This window comes from Thalia democratica, chromosome 8 (genome assembly GCF_965202585.1).
Source record: "Thalia democratica chromosome 8, ktThaDemo2.hap1.1, whole genome shotgun sequence".
NCBI lineage: Eukaryota > Metazoa > Chordata > Thaliacea > Salpida > Salpidae > Thalia > Thalia democratica.
In genome coordinates this window covers 51,631,901-51,650,343 of record NC_139172.1, presented here as the reverse complement: position 1 = coordinate 51,650,343, position 18,443 = coordinate 51,631,901, and the positions used below count along the sequence as shown (strand labels likewise).

Here is an 18,443-nt window from a genome sequence, read left to right as displayed (position 1 = left end):
TTTGCCTTACTAATGATTTATCGATTACAGACCGTTTTAACGAAACAATGAAATTTTTTAACTTAACTGCATTGTGAAATTTAGCAGCCTTTAAGTCTTTTTTTGTATATTTTTAAAACACATTTAAATAATAGGTTTGCAGTCAATTTTTTTTTATATTTTAAGCTCAACGTTTGACTTACTGTAGCACGCCTAAGCGTTATATGTTTACTTAAGATAACTTCATTGTTTTCTGAAAATTTTGTTAAAACTAAATCAAAAATTAACTTTTACTTTTTAACTTGCCTACCGCTGGTTTATCGATTACAGATTCCTGTGATAATGAAATTGAACTAACCATCTGTACTTTTTGGCAGGCTTTTAAACAATTTCTTTCATCTTTTGATTTGATCTTATATTTGTTTGATTTTAGCTTCATGGTTGTTTGTGAAAACTTCTCAAATTAAAGTGTTGCTTTACTTTGGGAAACAAAGTGTGATAAAAATGATGAAAAATGATTAAAAAAACTTCCCTTCAAGTTACTTTTCACCTCTATCTTGACTAATAAACCATTGCTAATAAGGGCTAGTTAGATGAAAACGCTTGTATTTGTAAGTACTACTATAATATCGTTTTTAACAAAGATACTAAATAGAACATGTACAATTATATATTACTTGACAGAATTTAAAAAACGTAGTATTCCGGAGTTTAAATTTTAATTTTTCAAACATAAAAATACACCAAAGTTTTAAATAAAAAAAAAGTTTAGTTTAAATATTATCAATATAGTTAAACTTTTAGTAATTTTTTAACGTTAAAAAAAATTGTTAACTTTTAAAAGTTAAAGCTTTAAAAACTTAAAGAAACTAAATTCTTTAATGATAAAGTTAACACCAAGCACTATGAGATTAAAAGTTTCAAGTAGTGTACAAAGTTCATCTACATGTCAAGCTAGATCAATATAAATCGGAAATATTATGGCTTTAATCTCATAAGCCGCATACTTATATAAAAATAAAAGAATTTCTAATAATTTAACACTTGGTGACTATAGTGATCAATTTTTAACAAAAACTTTTTTACTGCTCTTTTCTCTCATTTTAATGACTTGCTTCTGTCATGTTATTTCGGTTGGTTGATTTCAGAAGGAATTTGCTATACGTGATGGTGCTTTTTGAATTTTCTCTAAACATTTTTTCTATTTTTGTTTTTAGCTATCAATAGTTTTTTTAGTATTTTTTTCAATTTTCTTTTGTGCTTTCGTTATTATAGGCTCAATTAGCTATTAGTTTTGATTGTTAACTAAAGATTGAGCTTTTAAATCAAAAAAACTGAGAATTTTAAGGATTATTTATTGTTATATTTAAGCTGAACTTATTAAAAATAAGAAAGGCATTAGATTAAATTTCTAACATGTTTTACAACATTGAACAAACTATACTAGTTAACTTTTTTTTTAGATAGTGATTACACTCATAAGTTCTATTCTAGACCAACTTTTTTTACCTTAATTGTTTTTTTAGTCTTCAAAAGTTTAATAATTTAAGGACCTAGTCTCTCTAGATTAGCAACAAAAAGAAGCCTAAACCGCATATTTTTTTTAATCACGCTTTATAACATTCAGTTCATATAAAATAATCCACAGAGAGTAAACATATGGTTATGACATCATAGGAGACTGTGAAAATTTGTTTTTGTGTAAATATTTGAACGATATTCTTGTACGTTTATTAAAGTTTTGGTATTGAATATACTAAAACACATTAGTTTTAAGTGTTGGTATATGTTTAAGCATAACATAACATCTGCAAATCTTGTTAAACTCAACATATATAAAACCTTGTTATATTTCATTTCAAATAAAAAACTAAATAACTAAACCTAATTTATATGTCTTTTGATTTACATTTACAAATAATTTTTATTCTGTTGTGTTTTAAAAGAATAGGTAGTAAAAGCTTTCAATTAAAACGATATATTAAGCCGTGTCAATCTGTTTTTATTTTAGTTGAATATGTATGTGTTTCCCTGATCTTTAAACTTTTTAAATATTTTTTTTTATTGAAACGAAAAACTGTATCAATATATTTCATTTGAGTTTAATATGTTAAAAACTTGGCTGTTTCGACTAAAAAGTAATTTAAATGAAAACCGCCAACCAACAAAAAAAAAGCTAAACTCCCTTGCTTCTGAATAATCGATTGCAGACTGTTGTGACGTAATAATGAAATTGGATAGCAGCCACGATTGTGTTGCTTTGGTTTTTAAAGATTTTTCGCCCCTAAAAATTTGTTTAAATTGTTGTTGTTTTAATAGATGTTTCTCACATCATTGAACATTTTTCAAATAAAGTTATTGTTGTTGTTTTAACTGATTGTTAAGCTGTTCTGCTTCATTTGAAATGACTTAGAAGTTGTCAAAGTTTTTCTCATTTTCATGATAAATTGTTTACATTAAGTATTAAGTTTCACGCTTAATTTGATATACATCAATGTGATAAAGTATATGGTAAATGAGCTTTTCTAAACACCCTCTATTAGCTGAAAAGTGAAGATTTTTTCACCTCAATTTTAAAACATTCTTATCTAGCTTCTAACTTTTGCTTATTAGTTAGCCCTAGATTTAAATTTATGAAAACTTGTTGTGTTTTTTTAATTAAAAATAAATTACGCACTTGTTTCAAGTTGTTCAAGTTTATTTCATTTGTTTTATTGTCCTGTTTATTTTCAGAATTTTATATATACCATTTTTACAACTGTTTAACTTGTTTTAAAAATTTAAAAAGTACTCTTTCTTATTATTTATAATGTATTAAAACATAACGAAAATTATCTCTGCTCAAAAAAAAAGTTGAACATTGACATTTACTATGGTTAAAACTAGCTCTTAAATTTATCTTTTTCTTTTAAATTACTACAGTTTGAATTCTTAGGTAGGTATTACAAAAGCTTCAGATTGTTAAATTTGTATGTTTTGTATAGTTTGTTCTTTGTTGCGTTTTTTTTTAAAGTAGTTTTTATTATTTGTGTGTAAGTTTTTTTACTTTTTTCAATTTTTATTTTAAATTTTACCTGCATTGTGTTTTACAAACAATTCTGTATTTTAAAAACCGTTTTCTTTTAAACTCTTTGATTTTCATAGTTATTAGTACTAGAATAAAACAATTTAGGTAGTTAGTAGAAAAAAAATTGTTAAAAAAATAAATTAATTTTTTACAGCAATAATTCTTCTAGTTAAGGCCTCTAAAAAATATCATAATTAAGATAAAATTGCAAAAAACCAATGATATATCACAAAGCAAAACTTCTAAGCACATGTATAAGTATGTACAAGGCTATTTAAGTATTCAGTGAAGTATCTGGTTAAAATACTGGACAAAACTTGTTGAGTACACCATTAAGTGTGCACACATGTTTATTTAGTATTATGTTGAGTGGGCACACAGGTTTATTCAGTATTATGTTGAGTGTGCACATAAGTGTACTTCAAATCTTACTGGCTACTGAACAAATATCGTCAACTAAGTTTAATTAAAAGAAATATATTTTGAAGTCAGCATCTAGCTGTTGGCTATTTGCAGCATAAGGAAACTAAAATATGAAATTATTTATTGATATTTTCACCTATTCTGTTTAAGATATGCTTACTTTGGTGGAAGACACACAACTAATTGAAAATAGTTGTTTTTAAAATTTGTTTATATATTGAATCGATTAATTTTTTCAGATATAGTTTACATTAAATAACAATTACAGAATGTTTCCACCATCAAACAGGTCTAATGTAAGTTTATATTTGTGATATTTTATTATCAAAGTACTTCTAGTTCTAAATAAAATACTTTCATTTTAGATATTTGTTATATTTTAACTTGTTACAAATATATCTCTACTATTTAACAAAGTACTAAAAAATTATAAATGTATCACTTAAATTTTGTAATTATAAAGTTTAGTTTATACAATAAAATAATTTGAACAAATATTACTTTGTTTTACATAATTATCTGTTTCAAAAGTGAAAATTAACTGTTTGAAAATTTTTTTGAGTATAATACCCACTTTTAGAACTACATCTAAAATAACAAATTTCAAACAGAGTTCCATCCCTCCTAGTAAACCGAGTATAAATGAAAATAATGTTTCTGAATACTGTGATAAAATAAAATTAGAAATTACAAATTTTCATAACCAATCACATTCGTTAGTAAAACTATAAAACAATTGTTTTTTTTACTCTATTAAGTACAATATTGTTAAGTACATTATACTAAGATTGATCAAGATTTAAACATTTATAAAGACATTCTAAAATGGAATTTACCTTATAAACATAAAAAATAAGTTTTTACTATTTTTTATAATATGAATTGTTTTTGTTAGATTGAAAAATGAATATGAAAAACTTGTAGCAGATAAAACTGAAGTTCAAAAGCAATATGTCATGGTACGAAAATTAGAGTTTCCAGTGTTTTTTGTTTTTATATAAAATAGCTATATTAAATTTTAAGTAGCATTGAATAGTTAAACTAATTTTATAAATTATATTTTGCAGTTTTACGAAATGTCATATTGTCTGAACCTTGAAGTCCATAAAAACGTAAGTTATTTAAATAATTGTTATAGCAATGATGGAAAAAACTTGAAGTTATAATCGTAAAATAATAAAACTTTATACAATCCTATTACAATCATTTTTTTTAATCTAACAGAGTGAAATGATAAAAAGAATGATTGAAATAATTCATAGATTTCTACCTTTTCTACCTCCAGAGGTAAGTATTTTTGTTTCATCGTTTTGCTTTAAAAAAATATTTTACTTAACTGACAAGTTTGACTGTTTCAGATGTTAACTATATTTAAATCAAATTTATGTTTTTTGAAAATTAAACCAAACTTTCAAACCACTTTTTGATAAAATGTTCATATGGTTATTTAATGATTCAGTAAATAATTAAAAACAACAAACTGTGTCTAGTGCGAAGCCCTAAAAATCAATTTATCGAAAAAAACTTGTTGGTGTGAAATTTATATCTAATTTAAATTAATAATTTAAAGCTTGTTTGTGGTCAATTTAGAAATAATGTTTTAAACACCAACTCGTAGTTTATTTTTTATATCAATATTTCTTTTAACAACATTAATAGTTGATTTGAGTTGGATGAATACAAGTTTTTATAATTTTTTTTTTGTTTTTTACTTGTTTGAAGTCGAAAGTTTTTAGTATAAAACGCAATAACTGGTTATAAGATTAAAAGTAAATTTTTTTATACTGCTCCAACCTTCAAAATTTAATTTTTACTCACTATTATCTATTATTTTTATAGTATTATTTGACATTCTTTTTATTTGTTTTTAATTCAATAAATATAACAGTAACTTGATCAGTTTGAAATTTTAAAAAGTTCCGTTTATTATAAATATTGTATGAAACTATTTTTAAAACATTTTTTTCGTCAACATAAATTGAAAAACAAATGTATATAATACTATCTTAAATTAAAGATATAATTAAATTACCAAAAAAAAAATAATATGTGTATAGTATTCATTATACTTTGTAAATAATAATTTAACAGCAACAACATCATGCTACTATTGCTCTGGAACAAGCTAAAAACTTTGATGTTACTCAGCTATTAGCTGTAAGTTAACTTTGGTTAATCCATTTTTAAACCATTAATGTTTAAGTAAATCTTATTTGTAGTTAATGTTGAAAATAATTTAGGTTTATAAAGAATACGGTTATAGTTTTATAAATCAAATCATTCAGTAGCTTGCCTGATTATTTATCGATTTTACATTAATAAACATACTAAGTTAAAAGTATAATAAACTTTAGGGCCAACAAGCAAGTTTACAACATCAACTACAAGGAGTTCCCCGAATTCCAAATCTTCAACAAAATTTAGCTGGACTTCCTCAGAGTTTAGGAATTCCAAACTTAGCTTCAGCACAACAATCTCTCCAACTTGCTTTGCCACAGCATCAGCAGTTGCTTCGTAATCCACAACATTTGATAAATAGTTCTCAAATGCTAGGTAATCCTCAGTTGCTAGGTAACCCTAATCAACTACCAAGTAGTCATGTTCGTTCACAGATACAAGCTTTACCTCAACCCCAAACACCTCATGTACAAACTAATGGTCACCAACCAATAAAGAAAAATTTAGCATTAAATAATCAACAAGGTAAGTTGTTTAAGTTAATTAGTCAAACTAGTAAGTTTAATTTAAAATTTATGTTTATTTTATTTGCAAAATATACAATGAACACTGTGTGACAATTAGAACTATTTTTTTTTTAAACAAACTAAATTAAACTAGATATTTCTTCTTTACTTGTAATGTAACGTTAAAATACTACATACAAGACTTTAATTATTTCTTAGGTCAAAATGGTTCATTTCAGCCAGTACACAAAAAATTTGAAAATCACCAAAATCAAACACAAGTTCGTTATTTCTTTTTAATTCTAGAGCTTTTAATTTAAAGTCGGTGAATGTTGTATATTTCATTTTGTATTTTTTTTACGTTTGAAACAAATTGAACGTGTATTTTCAAACCAATTTGTTAAATGTATAAACCTATACTTTGGTTTGCTAGGATATTATTTTGAAGTTTTTACTAATAATGTAGTTTATTTTAATTCCTATCAAATTAAAGTTGAAGCTGTAATAAAATAAACATTGTATATAAAAGTTTGCTACCCAGTAGAAAAATGTAAAAATAATTATGTTATAAAAACTGTTTTCGTGTTCTTTTAAAACTAGGGTTTAAAAATGTGTTGCCAATTTTCCCTGGAATTTTGTGGTTTAACATTCACATACCGCAATTTGTTATTTACAATTTGGAAAGTACATGCTAAATTTGGCATGGTAAAATGTAAACAAACTCCTGTGAACTACTTAAGTGTTTTTGAACTTGATTTCTTTTTACTAAATCTACTGCATTGCTTAAATGAATTGCGTTTTTGCAAATGAAAAATTTAAAAGTTATTCAAAAAATAATTAATTCTTAGTCCAGTCCACGCAAAACTTAGTTTAATGAAATATTTAAGTATATATCAATAAACTATTTATTTTGTTGCTTCTAATTATGAATTCAAAAACATTTCCATAACATTTATATACAATGGATAAGACAAAAATTTATATTTCTAACTATTTAATTTGCAATTTAGTGCGTTAAATACTACACTTTTATATAGATGTATACAACAGTATTAGTCTGTTTATGTGATAGTATTTTTTAAAGTTATACCTTATCAAAAATAACTACCGTATTTTTAGAATTAAGGTTTTATAATGTATAAATTAAAAATCATAAATACAACTTAGCTGTTGTCAAAAAAAAAGTTTAATATTTTTTTCTGTTGATAATATATTTACTTTATTATTAAGAAAAATGATAGTTATTACAGAAATGTAAAACAAATTTATCAAACGTTTTTAGAACGAACAAAATGCGCAAAACTTTTATTAAAAAAGATGAAAAACAAACTGTTTTTTATTATAAAAGTTTAAAATATCAAAGTAAAACAGTAATAACTAAATGATTATAAATTGAAGTACAATACTGTAGAATGATACTAAAGCTTTTAAAAATAAAATTTAACTCTAGATGTAATCATACAGGCGTTTTTTAAATTTGTTTAACAGGTCTAAAATATATAATTGAGATCAGTCTAAAATCGTTCTGAATAAGATAAAACATATTTATTAAAAGTGATTATATTTTACAGTAGAATTCAATAGTTGACCTCATCCTTAGCACAATATCAATTCTCATTAAAAACAGGTGCTGATAATTGGTTTGTAACAAAAATAAGTCACGTATAAAAAATTAATGAGATAGTTCACAGTAATTTTACTCAAGAATGTTTTACTGTGATCTTTCTCTAAAATACTTATTAGATTTCCATGATGTCGAATTTTTTTGAGCTTTTGCGTAAGACGATTTTATGTCACTATTATTTTGTGGTTTTCACCGATAACATGTTGCTTCATGAACAATTGTTTTTAAATAGTTGTTTCTTGAAACTTTTTCAAGTTTTAGCGACGTTGCTGTTAAAGTTTTCAAATGTATTTTTTATTCTTTTTAGTTGTTTTAAGTTTTCGTTTAGCTTTTTTACACATAACTTTAATAAAAAAAAATTTCTGATGTTTTTTATACAAAATTAATAAAATAGGCCAACAGAAATAATTTTTTGTTTTAATTTCACTAAGTAATATAGCTTTGAAATTGAAATATACTTTTATCTTTCAAGTTCGTATAGACATAAATCATTAGAAAATATATGCACAAAAGTTCAAAGTTTGCTTTCAAAAAAAAAAAAACGTCAAGTATTTTACACTTTCTAAGAAATAGCAACAATTTTGTTCTTGTGGTTTTGCGTAAAACGGTTTAATGCCTGCTGTCATTTTGCGGTTTTTCTGATAACATCTAGTTTCATGAACCAACCTTTTTTAATTGCTGTTACTCGAAACTATTTCAAGTTTTTCAAATAACACTATAAGAATTTTTTATACAATAACTGATATTATTTTTAATTTTTGATATAATTTTTAAAGCTTTTTTTTGTTGTTTTAGATTTCTAGAAAGTTATATGGTTGTTAGTACTAAACTTTTTTTTATTTAATTAAAAGTTTAGAAAAGGCAACAGTTATTTTACTGATTCTATTTTTTTAACGTCCCTTACTATGGTGCTTTTAAGTATTGAAACCAACCAATGTTTGCATATCGAAGTTGCACGTGCAAATTACTTTTATTAATCATTTGATGTCTCTTATCGTACTATTATATTGTTCATTGTGTAATGTTGGATTAATGCATCAAAACCTGAGCCACTTAAACAGGACGCACAAGAAAGAAAAATATTCAGTCTAATATAAAAAACATTTAAAAAAAAGTAAAACAAAATTGAATGCAATTTTTTAAAGGAATCAAATTTAGATATTGTACTGAAGCTTAGGACAAACTTATACTTTAATTCATTATGTCAGAATACTAGCTAAATTAGTTTTAAAAAATTTGTGCTATGTGCAAAAAAACTTTATGTACTCACTCAATTTTAAAATTTTAGAAATATATAATCCTTTTTGTATATTTTTTAATGCTAATAAAGCTTGCTTAGCTTATCTTATTGAGTTTTCACCTATGTAAGAAAGGCGGAGTGAAAACTCAAAAAGACTGGCTAAGCAGGCTTCATTAGCTATAAAATCCATCTTTAACAGCGTTTCGCTACGTGTTGTGTACAACAACAACCGCCCGCATAAAGGATTGTGAAAGATGTCACACCTACCCATGTCCCGAGTTATGTAGTACACATATTTAATTTTTTTTTGCGGAAATGACTACGTAGGTCGAACATCACAACGTTTCCACGTTAAGCGAGAGCAGCATGTCACGAAAAAGCTAAAAAGGTTTATTTATAATGACGACGTGAAGCCTAAAGGTGAACAGTCATCTATTCATCAGCACCTCCTCAACAACCCTGTTTGTGTCGAGAACTATTGCGATAGGAGGTTTTAAATTCTGTCCCGAGCTAGAAACATCTACCATCTCTCAGTTCTAAAATTGTTGTTTATCAGAACTCGCGAGCAGAAAATTTGCAAACAAAAAGATTTTAACAACTAAATAATTTATAAGTAGCGTGATTTTGGTACTGTTACTGTTGTCGTTTTTGTCGTATTTTGTAATGTGCTTTTTATTTAATTTCGTTTCAGGTAAAAAGCTTCTACTATTTTAAAGGTTTGTGTTTTAGCAAATTTGACTTATAAATTACTTTGAAATAGCTTAGTACAACTCAGTTCTAATTTAAACTTTTTAAATAGACTTTTACACTTTATGACGTAACTATTTTTAGCTAGATTTTTTAAATTCATTGTATATAACTAAAATTACACTATAATATTAATAATTTTAGCAATATTATTCTGAGGATGCGCTAAACGAAATTAATTAACAAACTTTTGTTTTGAAAATGAGTGACTTATGTTTAAATTTTTTAGTCAAACAAATATATATTTGACACTTTTTTAAAAGTTAGATGCATATTATTAGAAGTTTTTCTTACTAAATTTAAATTTTTAGTCTGAATTCAACTATAATGGTTGCATTTTAAGGTAGATTTTAAGTTCTTTTTTTTTAGTATAAAACAATACAAATCTTTTTTTTTTTCTATAGAATGGAACACTAACAAATGGGAGCAGAAATCAAGAATTACTTACAAATGCTATAAAACAATTAAATGGAAATTACAATAGTCATCACCATAATCAAATATTAAATGGCAGGAAAAGGAAACTAAACTCTAATGAAGTATGAATTATTTATAGTATTATAAATAATTAAACCAACGTTATGTACATTTATGTACTTTAATTATTTATTATATTAAAGGTTAAAAGAACTTCTTAAAATCTCTTTTTACATTTTTTACAAATGTTTTTGTACTAAAATATTAGTTATGTTTTATTATATCATATTTAAAGTAAACATGTACTAATTTACTAGATTTCACAGCCCAATTTTTAAAATTTTAGATATATTTCAAACTAACTTGGTACAAGTGCTTTAGAACTAATATTTTAACTAGAGCAAACAGTATAAAAACAAAAGTCTTAGGCTTATGATAATAGGATTCAAGTTGATGCTTCAAAAAATTTATGTTGAGAAATAAAATTACAAATTTATACTGTACTTTATATAAATAGTTTAACATTGTATCTAATTTAACACAGTAGAAAAACTTTTGAGTAAAACAATCATGATTTAAATTTTTTTAAGTATTTTTAGTATACAGTTTGAAAAAAAAAACTAATAGTAAGTGTGAAAACGTTACTAAAAAGTTTTACACATTCAATTTTCTCCGTTTAATTTTTCTTTCATCATCCTGCCTGCAGTAATTATGAGGTCACAACCATATGTTGACATTGAAAAAAACCGCATAAAATCGATTACGAACAGTTAAACAATTTATTTTTGTTTACGTTTGTTAAAGTGTCATGTACACAAGTTGACAATGGAAAAGTAAAAAATATTAGATGAAGTTTATAAGTTTCTATGTTTTACTTTGAAAAACATTAAAATGACATTTTATATAAGGATATACGAGTTTAAAAGATGTTTTAAAGTTTGAAATTACCTAAAATACATTGTAGTTTTGGTTAGAAAGCAATAAGCATAGTAAAATAGACTTGCTACAATGTATAATGTTTTTATGAAGCTTTCGAATCAAGAATAAAGTTAATTTTAAACTGCTTAGCTACTTTAATGACTTCTTTTATTGTACTGGTTTATGTATATATAGTTAATGATAGTTTTGTTGATAATCTTACGGCAAGTGCATTCCGAATTTTAAATATTTTGCTTTTTAGTAAGTACAGCTTGTTTACTATGTTTTGTAAAGATTTCAATGATATTTTATAACTTTGTAATATATTTTTTGATTAACTTTATAATTGTACTAATTTAAACGTTTAATATACATTGAGCTATTCAACCAAGTGAAAACATAATTAAAGTTATATAATCTCATAAAGAACTTATAATTTTATAACTATAAGAATCTGTGCATGAAAACAATTTTTTTTCTGTTAATTATTAATACTACATACATTGTGTTTTTATACCAGTTTTATATAGTAAAAACATGTATTCAACCCAAGTAAAAATAATCGGTTTTGGAAACTTTAAACTTTTATTTACAAATTATATAGAACGATGTTATTTTACTTCTTATAATAAAGCTAAGGAGATTAGATTAAAAGAGGTTATACATTCGAGAAAAAACTAATACGAAGTAGACTAAACAATTTTTTGAATGCCATTTTATTTTACTAACAACTATTTAAACAGAACCAAAATGCAAACGGTCATCATGTAAACAATGGAATAGTGACAACAAGTCATCATCTGAATAATTTTGTAAAAGATGTAAGCACACTTAGGTTAGTTGTAAAAATTGTCAAATTTATTCAAATGAGTACAAATTGATTAGTCATATCAATATGTTTTCAACAGGGTAAAAACAGAACCTTGTAATGGAGGTATCAATAATAACAGTTACTTACAAGATAACAAAAAGTTTGCAGAATCTCCAATCAATAAATTAGAAAAAACTGCAGGTTTATATAAAAAAGCTTAACATGTAAATTTTAGTATGAAAATATTGAGTAGAAAATGTGCTTATCCCGATTAAGGAAACAAATTTAATTAATTACTCACAAAATACTGCTGCTACTACTGCTAAATATCTAAGTAGTTTTACTTTTTTATTATTTGGTAAGACTTAATATTTAAGTGACTCGGTTAGTACCGAGAAATTCAAAGTATTTAAATTGAAAGTCTATCAATTAGTTTTTTTTAGAAACAGCTAGTACTAGACCAGTTGTTCAAAGACCACAACCAATTCAAATTTGTAAAGGAGAATATTCTCCTAAAACTAAAATGACGTCACAATCTGCTATTACGTCACAATTACCTACTTCTACTGTAATGATGTCTCAAGTTGATCATAGTATGACGTCACAATTACGTAACCCTTACGATTATTCGTCTCCACCTTCGAATAAAAATCAGTCAGCAACTGTACATCATGATTTAATGCCTAATATGAGGTATATAATTAAATAACCTTTTTGACTTTTTATTTTTTATCTAATTGATGTTTCTGTTTTAACTGTTATCTTATACTTTAAACCTGAAAAATTGACCAGCTGTTTCTTATAACAAATAAACATTATTTACTTTACTGACTTTAATTATGGAATTGCTAAGCTAATAAATCCTTTATTGTATTTTAAAATACTTATAAAAATTATCATTACTTTTTTAAGAAATATTAAGAGTATTTAAATGTTTTCTCAGATCACAACCTTCTAGTTACCATTATTCATCATTAAACTCTATAACGCCTCAAAGAGTGAGAATTCCATCGAATTATATGAATGGAATGCCTGAAAAAGTATATGAATTGTGTTCACTCAAGCATGATCAAGTTGTTTGCGCTGTTGCTATTGGTTCAAATGAACAACAGAGACATCTAGTGTACACTGGTGGTAAAGGATGCGTTAAAGTTAGTTGAAAAAACTGTTCTACTTTTTACTACCAACTACCTACTGTTGAGACAATTTAATACTGTTTTGTTTTTGTTGATAAAACGTAATTACATAAGTTATCTGAAATAATTAGAATCAACAGAGTGTTTATAAACAAATAAATTCACTTGTTTTTACCGTAGTTAGGTTTTAATCAATCAAATGTATAGTTATAAGCAACTTAAGTATTTTAATAAGCTAACTACTTATTAAGTAAGTAATTAGCTTCACACGATGTGATAATTTGTAACTCTTATATCTTGTAAAACTTGTAATCTTATAATTTACAATTTCTTAATGAATTACATAAGTATTTGGTATTTGTTATGAGCTAAGACCTTAATCTTTTAACTAATGTTTAACTAAATTTCACGGTTTTCTTATATTTGTTTGCTTAAAGTGTAGCCGTAGATTTTTATATTTTTAGCTAAATAAATTAAAATAATAAAGTCTTAATATTAAGAAGAAATTATCAACCACTTTATGTATGATTAATGAACTACAATAAATAAAATAAATAAACATTAAATGTTATGGTTAACCCTAAACACTATATAATAAAATGTTAGCTAATTGTAGCAGTTAGTTGTTATAAGATTTAGTGCTTGTAATAACAAAACTTTATCTAATCTTAATTAATAATTAATCAATTATATTACTGACATGCCTTTCTACTAAAATTAGATTTAGTAGTATATACATTACTACGGCCAGATGTTTCTTTGTATGCTGACTTGCCTTTTTAAATTATTTATTTGACAGCAGCTCAAATACATTAAACTACTGTGCTTAATTATCAATACCAAATTATGTTGTAAATGATTCAACCAAACAATACTTTCAACTTATCTGGAACCTGTTAAAACTATATTTTGTTTGAAATTTCTTATTGAGATCTTTTTTCAAAATCTTAATCACTACAACTAAATTTATCTAATGGTGATAGTATCTAAATAATATAGTACATTTTGATTTTTTATGTTTTTTTATTTTATTTCAAAATGTTTTTTTATTCTTTTTAGTTGTTTTAGTTATCTATAGCTTAAATATTAACATTAAACTATCATGTAACTTTAATAGTGACCTAAGTAAGCAAAAGAATCAGTTAATACTAGTTTAAACAAAACCTTGTATTAACTTAATTTAAACTACAAAATAAAAATACAAAAAAACAAGCAGTTTATGTTTTCGGTTATCAATAAAAATTATTTAACAGCCATATAATTCGCCTGTCATATTAACTAACCTTGCCTATACATTATTAATCAATTATAATGCTTGTCTCGGTAATTACTGATTATCTACAGTAATTACTATTTTCTGCGGTTTATAATGTACCACAAACATATGTTTTTACCCGGAAAAAAAGTAAGTTATGTTCAAACTAAAATGTTTTAACTGTACATTTTTGATAAAAGAATGATATTGTTTGCAATTATACAATATTTTTTTTTGATTTTGTTATTTGGATGAGTTATGTTTATAAAAAAATTTTCACATAAATAAAAGTGAACTAAAAAACAATAATTTTGCTCTTCATTTAATTGAACGCTAATTTTTATAAAGAACTTTGTTATTTGCTATTTTCGTTTAAGTTCTAGCAATGCAATATCAAAACATTAATTATTTAGATTTATACTTAAGGTTTTTTTTCTACACAGATATGGGATATTTCACTACAACAATCTATCAATGAGATATCAAAACCAGTGACGCATATTAATTGTCTTGATGACGAAAGTTATATAAGAAGCTGCAAAGTTATAAATGAGGGAAAATCCCTTTTAATTGGTGGTGAATCGTCTTTGATATCTGTGTGGGATCTCAACTGTGGGGGATCACCTAAACTGAAAGTATGATAGTATTTTTTGAACATTATATAGTATGTAGTGATGAAATAAAAGCTATATTTTAAAAAGTAAAATTTAATAAGCTTACGAAGCATATTCTAAAACTTCAGGCAAACTTGGAATCACCTTCAGCGGCTTGTTACGCTCTGGCAGTTTCTCAGGATTCCAAAATATGTTTCAGTTGTTGTTCAGATGGTAACATTAATATGTGGGACATCCATAATCAGAAATTAATAAAGTTAGTTTTATTTAATATGCTGTAAAGCAGATATGTAGTTTCTATTTAGTACCCAACGGATATTTTATATGTTATAAAACTTATTTAAACCAACAAATTTTTTTGTTAAGTAATACTTTTAAACATTAAATTTTTATTGTTATTAGCCCAACAGTTTCAAAAAAACAAAAACTGATTAAACTTATCTAATTAAAAGTATTCCAAACAGGCAATTCATAGGACATACAGACGGAGCATCTTGTATTGACATTTGTGAAATGAAATTATTCACTGGTGGATTGGACAACACTGTCAGATGTTGGGATATTCGTCAAAACAAACAATCTTCCCTCATCAATTTAAATAGTCAAGTTTTCTCATTGGGGTATTCACCTAAAAATAACTGGATTGCTGTTGGGTTAGTTCATTGTTTTAGTTTGTATATTTTGATAATTTATTATGCAGTACTAAACATAAACATATTTTTATGTTTTTTGTTTTAATTACTTACATTAACTCATATGTACTTATTATTATTAGCAAAACTATTTAATGTAGATGAAAAACTATTTTTGTGTTTTTTGTGTATTTTTTGAATTTTTACTTATGTTTTAATTACTTTTTTAAGAATCTAGTATATTAGTACATTATGAAAAACTCGATTTCTTTCAAATAATTTAATTTCTTTCAAATAAATACGTTTTGTTTATTATTTTTAAATATCACTACAAAATTTTAAGTAATTTTTTATACTTTTATTAATAACTCATAAATTACGAACTAGTAAAATTAGACTATCAACCTTTTAGTAATAAGTGTAATTAGAATTTAACATTACTGTTTTAACACCTTGTTACTTATATTATATAGCCTTGAAAATTAGCAATTTTTAACATTTTAAACTGGTTTAATGCGAATTGAAACTTGACTTCAAGTTTTTTTTGTAGATTTTTGGTTTATAGCAAATTTTTACAAAAACTCTTAATTTTATTTTTTAATTATAATGATATATTTTCTTTATTATATCAAAATACATAAACTATTACAATTATCTTTTTAAGTTTTATATTATTAGTAATAGGAAAAAAATAATGTTATCTATTTATATTTAAGTATTTACATAACAAAAATGTTCAATACTGTTTAATTTCAGTTTAAATAAATACTATGTAGCTGTATAGTTTTAATAAGTATAAAACTTTAAAAGAAAGTTTATTTTACGTTTCATTGGTAAAGAGACTTTTTATTAGACCAAAGAAATTTTAAAAATATTTTATTTTTGTTTCTAAGCTGCATTGTGACGTAACAACGACGCTTGTAGATTTTTCGCGCGTGACTTTTATTTATAAACTTTCTAGAATTTTTAAAAATTACAGATGTTTGTGTTCGTCACATCTCTTTATTTAAAGGTTTTTAAAAAAACTGTACTTGATTTTGTTTATTACCAAGTAAAGTGCTAGAATGCATTTTAGTAAAAACTTATCAAAGACATTATTTAACTATTATTCCAACTTTTGTTCAAATTTTTTTTTAATAACTGATACCATTTAATTAGAATAATACATTATTTATACTTATATTTTGTAAAAAATAAAATCGGAACTAGTGTAGATATGAAAATATTGTTCGGTGCTAAAAGGAATAAACTTTTTATAATTATTAAAATCAGTTTAGTATAAAATACAGCTGTCTACTAGAATATTATATGTAATAAATAAATTACTTTTCAATAAGATTTTAGTAGACTTGTGTTTAAACTTAGTTTTGAAAGTTGTAATGTTGTCTTTATTTTCTAAATAGCCTTCAATTGAAATATAATATTGTTTTTTACTCGTTGTATTTTAATCGTACATAGTGTAAATAATTCATATAAACTGCTTTGAAATGGTGCTTCATTTTAATATTTAAAAATTTCTAAATTTAAATTACTTTTATTTTACAGATAACAAACAAAATTTAATTTTCTTTTGTAGTATGGAAAACAGCAATATAGAAATATACAATGAAGAAAATAATGAAAAATATGAAGTAAAGTATCATGAAAATTGCGTGCTTTCGCTAAAATATTCACATAATAATGATTGGTTTATATCAACTGGTAAAGATAATATGATTAACGGTTGGAAATGTCCTTATGGTGCAAATATTTTCAATGTAAGTTCATCGTACTTATTGTTCATTATTGAAATTGTTTAGTTGATAAACAATGTTTTATCAAAACTGGTCATGAACTTTATTAGTAAGTATAAATGTAAACGTTAATAACGCATATTATAAAACCAAGCTTAATATTTTTGTTTTACAGTCGTCTATTTATTAATGTATTACAACAAAATTTTTACTAGTCAACTTTCTAATAAAAAGATTTGTCAATTTACTTATTATTTGTTAGTTTAATAGCAAGAATAGATTACCTAAATAATGAAACGCTTAATAAAAACAATTGATTTATGTTCAATTGTCAAAAAATAACTCAACCTTTGTTTGCTTTCAACACTTTAACCCATTTTGTTATTATTTTTTTTTGTTTCAGTTAAAAGAAAGTTCATCAGTTTTGTGTTGCGATATTTCAAAAGATGATAAATACATAGTAACTGGTTCAGGAGATAAAAAAGCAACTGTTTATAGATGCAGCTACAAGTAAGACTAGTTTTAGGTGCTTCAAATCGAAGATAAATTGAACTTTGAAAAAAGATCTTTATAAAACTCAACTGCAAAAAACAATTTCTGAAAACATTTAAGTGCTTTGATTTTTGTGATTTTCCTTTAAAAATTTATATACATTTTTAAAGATTGTGGTTATCTCAGTTAGGGCTTTTTATAAAAACGGCTTATTTTAATTTTGCCTAAGTTTATAATTTTTCTTACCAGTTTAAATTTTTGTTATTTTTACCATAATCGACTCTAGTTTATTATGTCTATTTATTGATCACATATTACAAACATGATGAACTTGCTTGAAAATGACTTAATATTTTGACAATAATTTTCAAAGAAAATTATGTTTAATTACTTTTATTTATGGTTTGTTTTCAATTTATTTTGTAATAACTTTTTGCTAACTTTCTGAATTTTAATTTTGATGTTGTTGTTTTAAATTTGTTTGATTATTCAATGAAATTAATTTAAATCAGTTTTTCCTACACTTTAGTTTTATGTCATTATAATTATTTGATGATTCAAGTTTTATGAATTACAAAACTATTTAATCATATGTTTTCGTTAAATTAAACTTTACGGAAATAAAAAAGAAATTATGTTTTATATTTTACTATTTACTATCAATTTTGTTT

The 18,443-nt window shown here is 24.4% G+C and overlaps 1 protein-coding gene across 1 annotated transcript; it reads left to right on the top strand.

The window, feature by feature from the left end:
• The first annotated feature begins 3,706 nt into the window (after nt 1–3,706).
• Nucleotides 3,707–18,071, top strand: LOC145843311 (transducin-like enhancer protein 3-A). The gene is made up of 18 exons (XM_082950774.1): nt 3,707–3,765; nt 4,081–4,184; nt 4,365–4,428; nt 4,537–4,581; nt 4,694–4,756; nt 5,561–5,626; nt 5,824–6,172; nt 6,373–6,434; nt 10,169–10,303; nt 11,843–11,934; nt 12,008–12,111; nt 12,354–12,603; nt 12,854–13,061; nt 14,745–14,936; nt 15,044–15,171; nt 15,380–15,568; nt 17,124–17,304; nt 17,684–18,071. The coding sequence occupies exons 1-18, from the start codon at nt 3,739–3,741 to the stop codon at nt 17,792–17,794; spliced, it is 2,370 nt and encodes a 789-aa protein (XP_082806900.1). The 5' UTR covers nt 3,707–3,738; the 3' UTR covers nt 17,795–18,071.
• Nucleotides 18,072–18,443: the final 372 nt, after the last annotated feature.

Coding starts and splice junctions, on each gene's coding strand:
- LOC145843311 (XM_082950774.1), top strand. CDS start 3,739: ATGTTTCCACCATCAAACAGGTCTAAT. Junction 4,582..4,693: donor ACCTTGAAGTCCATAAAAAC/GTAAGTTATTTA, acceptor TTAATCTAACAG/AGTGAAATGATAAAAAGAAT. Junction 14,937..15,043: donor GGGGATCACCTAAACTGAAA/GTATGATAGTAT, acceptor CTAAAACTTCAG/GCAAACTTGGAATCACCTTC.